Below are 5,353 nucleotides of genomic sequence, written 5' to 3'. Positions count from 1 at the left end.
GCATTGGAGAAAGAGGATCTCAGATTAATTAATCTTTGTCTTTCCTGCTCAAGCGCGCAAGAGCGAGCGAGAGAGCGAGCACATACACACTGACAAAGATACAGAGGGGTTGGGGAGAGCAGAGGGAGTAGGCAGATTCATCCTGTAGAGATCTCTCCACAGCCTCAGAGAGAAGGAGGGATATTTTAAAATACAGAGGAAGACATACATATTTTTTTAAGGAGAGAGAGAGAGAGAAGTAATTATGATTTATGGAAGAGCTAGCCCTGGACACAGAGAAAAAGACGAGCTGACAGAATATTCCCAGAGAAAAACAACACAGTGAAAAGATCAAGGAGAGGGAAAGAGGCACAGAAGGAGAGAGAGGAAGAATCGAGAGATGCATGCAGTCAATGATACTCATCTGATGGTAAGGACTATTTCTATGTGAGCTGCAAATGTTTGGACATAATTGTGTGTGTGTGTGTTCGCTAGGACATGTCTGGGTTAGACACAGACAGACACACAAACACACAAACAGAGCAGTAGGGTGAGAAGAGTGGCATCTGCGGTGTGTCACAGTGTTGTCACCTCATCCGTGTGCTCAGACTGGCGTGTGTGTTTTTGTGTTTATGGTGGGTGTGTTTTCGTGTTTGTGGTGTGTGTGTTTTTGTGGTGTGTGTGTTTTTGTGTTTGTGGTGTGTGTTTTTGTGTTTGTGGTGTGTGTTTTTGTGTTTGTGGTGTGTGTGTTTTTGTGTTTGTGGTGTGTGTGTTTTTGGTGTGTGTTTTTGTGTTTGTGGTGTGTGTGTTTTTGTGTTTGTGGTGTGTGTGCGTGTGTGTGGGTTTGCGTGGCAGCAGGGTGATGCATCTCTCTTTTTATTGATCAGCATCCAGCACCCTCTCGTTCCCTCACTGCCTTCCTCTTCCTCTTCCTCTCCTCTATCACCCATCATTCCCTTTTCTTCGCTCTCACTCTCTTTTCTCTCCCATTCCTCCATGTCTCTATCTGTCAGTACACAGAGCTTAGTTCCACTACATTCCTCCTACTGCCGTCTCAGCTACAGCAAGACAACCTCTCCTTTCTATTCCCTTTTCCCCTCCAATTGATATGTCCCTCCACCTTTCCTCTTCTCCCCTTTTCTCTCCACTGTGTGTGTGTGTGTGTGTGTAGGTGTGTGTGTGAGAGAGAGCGAGCGAGCGAGCGAGAGAGCGAGCGAGAGAGTGTTATTTCAAACTTCCTCTGTTGTCATTACTGGTAAACACTGCCACCAGGTGGTGACTGGTGGTCATCAGTACACACACAAACACTTTTTAATTAATTGAATACACAATGAGAGTAAAGAAGAAAAGAGGGAGATCAAAATGATATCAAATGAAATTGAATCCATTACTGATCAGGGATGCAGATGAAAAGAGGAAGGAAATGGTTGATGGAGAGTTGAAAACACAGTAGGTATTCTCCTTTTATATCCCTCTCCCTCACACTGGCTTTCTAAATGTGTTATAAACCTGACCTTGACCCATAATCTCCTTTGTCTCTTTCTCTCCCTCTCTCTCTCTCTGCCAGGTAATCTCCTAAGTGTGTACAGAGCTACGCCCAATACACATGTCGCCATAATGTGACAGCGACTGTCTGACCACGGAGACCGTCACCTAGACAATCCAAGAACACTATAGATTCCTACAGCACTGTAACCTGGCAACAGTAGATTCCTACAGCGCTGTAACTTTGCAACAACACTGAGTCACCATTGAACTGCCTCAGCTGAATCGACTCCCATAGATCGACTCCTCTGAATCAACTCCTCTCTGCTGTGAGGATGCTGAGGGTGTCAATGGTCCTACCGAAGAGGCAGCTAATCCTGTGGGTGTGGGTGTCCAGTGCTCTAGTAGTCTATTCCCTACCATGGCGGGTCTCCTGCCCGGCAGGGTGTGTGTGTCAGATCAAGCCCTGGTTCTCCCCCCAGTCAGTGTCCTGCGAGGCTTCTGCTGTGGACTGTAACAACCTGTTCCTAACCCAGCTTCCCTCCCCTCTGCCCCCAGACACACACACCCTCCGTCTGCAGAGTAACCTGCTGTCTTCCCTGGAGACACCACTCTTACACACACTCCTCAACCTCACTGAGCTGGATCTGTCTCAGAACCGCTTCAGCAGTGTTAGAACCCTAACCTTAACCCAGCCCCAGACTGCCTCCCTGCCTTCCCTACTCTCCTTGCACCTGGAGGAGAACCAGCTCTGGTTCCTGCCCCCTGCCTCCTTCTCCTCCCTGCCTGCCCTACAGGAGCTCTTCCTCAGCCACAACCGGCTGACCTACCTGGCTCCTGGAGCATTCTCTGGCCTGGGCTTCCTGCTGCGCCTGCATCTCAACAGCAACCACCTGACCTCAATTGAACCCCGCTGGTTCACTGCCCTGCCCCGTCTCCAGGTGCTGATGCTGGGGGGAAATCCAGTGGAGGTCCTCCCTGACCGAGGCTTCCAGGCCCTGGGGTCTCTACGCAGCCTGGTGCTGGGGGGCATGGGGCTGAAAGGGCTGCCTGAGAGGGCCCTGGAGGGGCTGGACAGTCTGGAGAGCCTGTCCTTCTACGACAACCTCCTCACCATCGTCCCCACACAGGCTCTGAGGAGGCTCCCGGTCCTGAAGTTCCTGGACCTGAACAAGAACCCTTTGAGTGTGATTCAAACGGGGGACTTCAGGGACCTGGTGCACCTGACAGAGCTGGGTCTGAACAACATGGAGGATCTGGTGGCCATCGAGAGAGCAGCCATGGAGAACCTGCCTGAGCTCACCAAGCTGGAGATCACCAACAACCCCCGGCTGTCCTACATCCACCCCCAGGCCTTCCTTCGGCTGGGCAGGCTAGAAAGCCTGATGCTCAACTCCAATGCTCTGAGTGCTCTGCACCAACACACTGTCCTGTCTCTGCCCAGCCTGAGGGAGGTCAGCCTGTACTCCAACCCCCTCCGCTGTGACTGCCTGTTCCGCTGGGTGGCTGAGGAGCACACACACACAGATACACAGATGCCGCAGGCTGTGAGGTTTATCCAGCCCCAGGCCACGTTGTGCTCTGAGCCTCTAGAGCTGAGGGCTCGCAGGGTGAGGGAGGTGTCAATAACAGAGATGTCAGCCTCCTGCCTACCCCTCATCCCCCCTGGCATCCTTCCCTCCTATATGGGGGTGAGAGAGGGGGAGAGGCTGGCTCTGCACTGTCGCGCCCTGGCAGAGCCTCAGCCCACAATCTATTGGGTCACTCCTTCTGGAATGAGACTAGGACCATCCAACCACACCCACAGCTCCAAGCCTGCATCCAGCCCCAGCTCCAAGCCTGCATCCAGCACCAGCTCCAAGCCTGCATCCAGCCCCAGCTCCAAGCCTGCATCCAGCACCAGCTCCAAGCCTGCATCCAGCACCAGCTCCAAGCCTGCATCCAGCCCCAGCTCCAAGCCTGCATCCAGCACCAGCTCCAAGCCTGCATCCAGCCCCAGCTCCAAGCCTGCATCCAGCACCAGCTCCAAGCCTGCATCCAGCCCCAGCTCCAAGCCTGCATCCAGCACCAGCTCCAAGCCTGCATCCAGCCCCAGCTCCAAGCCTGCATCCAGCACCAGCTCCAAGCCTGCATCCAGCCCCAGCTCCAAGCCTGCATCCAGCACCAGCTCCAAGCCTGCATCCAGCCCCAGTTCCAAGCCTGCATCCAGCACCAGCTCCAAGCCTGCATCCAGCCCCAGCTCCAAGCCTGCATCCAGCCCCAGCTCCAAGCCTGCATCCAGCACCAGCTCCAAGCCTGCATCCAGCCCCAGCTCCAAGCCTGCATCCAGCCAGACATCCTCTTACCATTCCCCCTCACCCAGCCCAGCATCTGGTAATGCCTCTGTCCTCTTGTACAGCCTCACCCCTTCCTCTCCCTCCTCCCCTGCCTACCGGCTACTGCCAGAGGGGACATTGGAGATTGTCATGGTGACGGCCCGGGAGGCGGGTCTGTACACCTGTGTGGCTGAGAATACACTGGGGGCCGACACTCACAGTGTGACTGTAGGGGTGCAGGGACGAGGGAGGGGGGGTTGAGGCACCGGATGTTGGAGTGGAGAGGATAGGGGTTGAAGGAGAGGGTTTTGAGGGAGGTCAGGGCAAAGGTAAAGACAGCAAGCAAGCACACACAAATAAAGTCTAGCTATATAAATAATTTATGATATAAAACACATAATAAAACACACACACACACACGTACTTGCAGTCCAACGTTTCCGAAGATAACGTGTTATAGGATAGATATAGCTACCGCTCCTGGCCGCGGTGCCATTGTAGGTGGTTGTGGAGCCCGATCCGGGAGCCACATGTCCTGCCGCAGCTGGGACATGTTAGTGCTGAATCTAGAGCTGCTTGTGGGAGTGGTTGAGAGCATTGGGGCCTGTAAATAGAACATATGAGAGGGCAGTGGTGTACAATCAGATGTCTATTTATTTTACAGTATATATGCATACACATTGACATTGTTTGTGTTTGTATAAAGCAGTACTTAACATAGAGAAAATAACTGACCCTGCTTTCTATCCCCAGAACCTATCCACCTAACCCTAACCCAGCGACTGAACTTCAAGAGAGGAGTCTCACCCTCTTCAGATACGCTAGGGCACATGCATTTTCTAAACAGTGCCATTTTATGGTAGCCTATCCTTGCTTTCTTTTGAGGTTTTGTAAATCAAAGTGCTTAATGTGAGCAGCCCTTTCTCACTCTGCCCCTTCCCTTGGCTTTCTATCACATTACTTTATTATTCTATCCAACTGCCTGTACATAACATGAACTGGTTTTCCTATCCAGTGTACCACTTCTCTTTCAAAGATGATTTAGATGTATTAAATTCTATTTTGAACTATTATTAAAACATTTTGGACTGATATGTTGATGGTTTGTTTTCCTGTCTATTCACTAATTCCCTTATCGCTGGAGGCATGTGAGGAGGCAGATGAGTGCAATAAATAATTCACTCTCCAAACTGGTAACAGTTGACTACATTGAATTGACAACAATCTTTCTATCCATCTTTCTACGACAACTTAAATTCATATTCAATTACATTTATAACCTATACATTTCTACTGGCCATGGTTTGTATTAGTAATATTTGCGGGGTTATTAAATACGATCTCAGATCATAACACCCTACATAATTAGTATGCTGTGCAGAAGAGCCATAGTGTTTTTGCTGAAAAAGAGCACAAAATACAACTGAAAGGCTCAGAAGTGTATTACTTCTCATTGAACACAGACACAACTTAACAGAGTTGATTGCAGGAACTCAGGTGTTAGCATCTCAACTGGTCTTTGTAGACAAGGCTCAGGAACAGCTTGACTTCTTTATCTCTTTATTCCTCACACA

General features: G+C 50.6%; 1 protein-coding gene across 1 annotated transcript; it reads left to right on the top strand.

The window, feature by feature from the left end:
• Positions 1–1,799: 1,799 nt before the first annotated feature.
• On the top strand, positions 1,800–4,040 carry LOC311136885 (leucine-rich repeat neuronal protein 2-like; the record flags this gene model as incomplete). The annotated part of the gene is made up of 2 exons (XM_084171199.1): positions 1,800–3,343; positions 3,680–4,040. The coding sequence occupies 2 exons, from the start codon at positions 1,800–1,802 to the stop codon at positions 4,038–4,040; spliced, it is 1,905 nt and encodes a 634-aa protein (XP_084027325.1).
• Positions 4,041–5,353: the final 1,313 nt, after the last annotated feature.

The sequence above is a fragment of the Coregonus lavaretus genome (assembly GCF_964263955.1).
Source record: "Coregonus lavaretus genome assembly, chromosome: 11".
NCBI lineage: Eukaryota > Metazoa > Chordata > Actinopteri > Salmoniformes > Salmonidae > Coregonus > Coregonus lavaretus.
The sequence above is the reverse complement of the archived record's forward strand: the minus strand, read 5'-3'. Positions and strand labels throughout refer to the sequence as shown.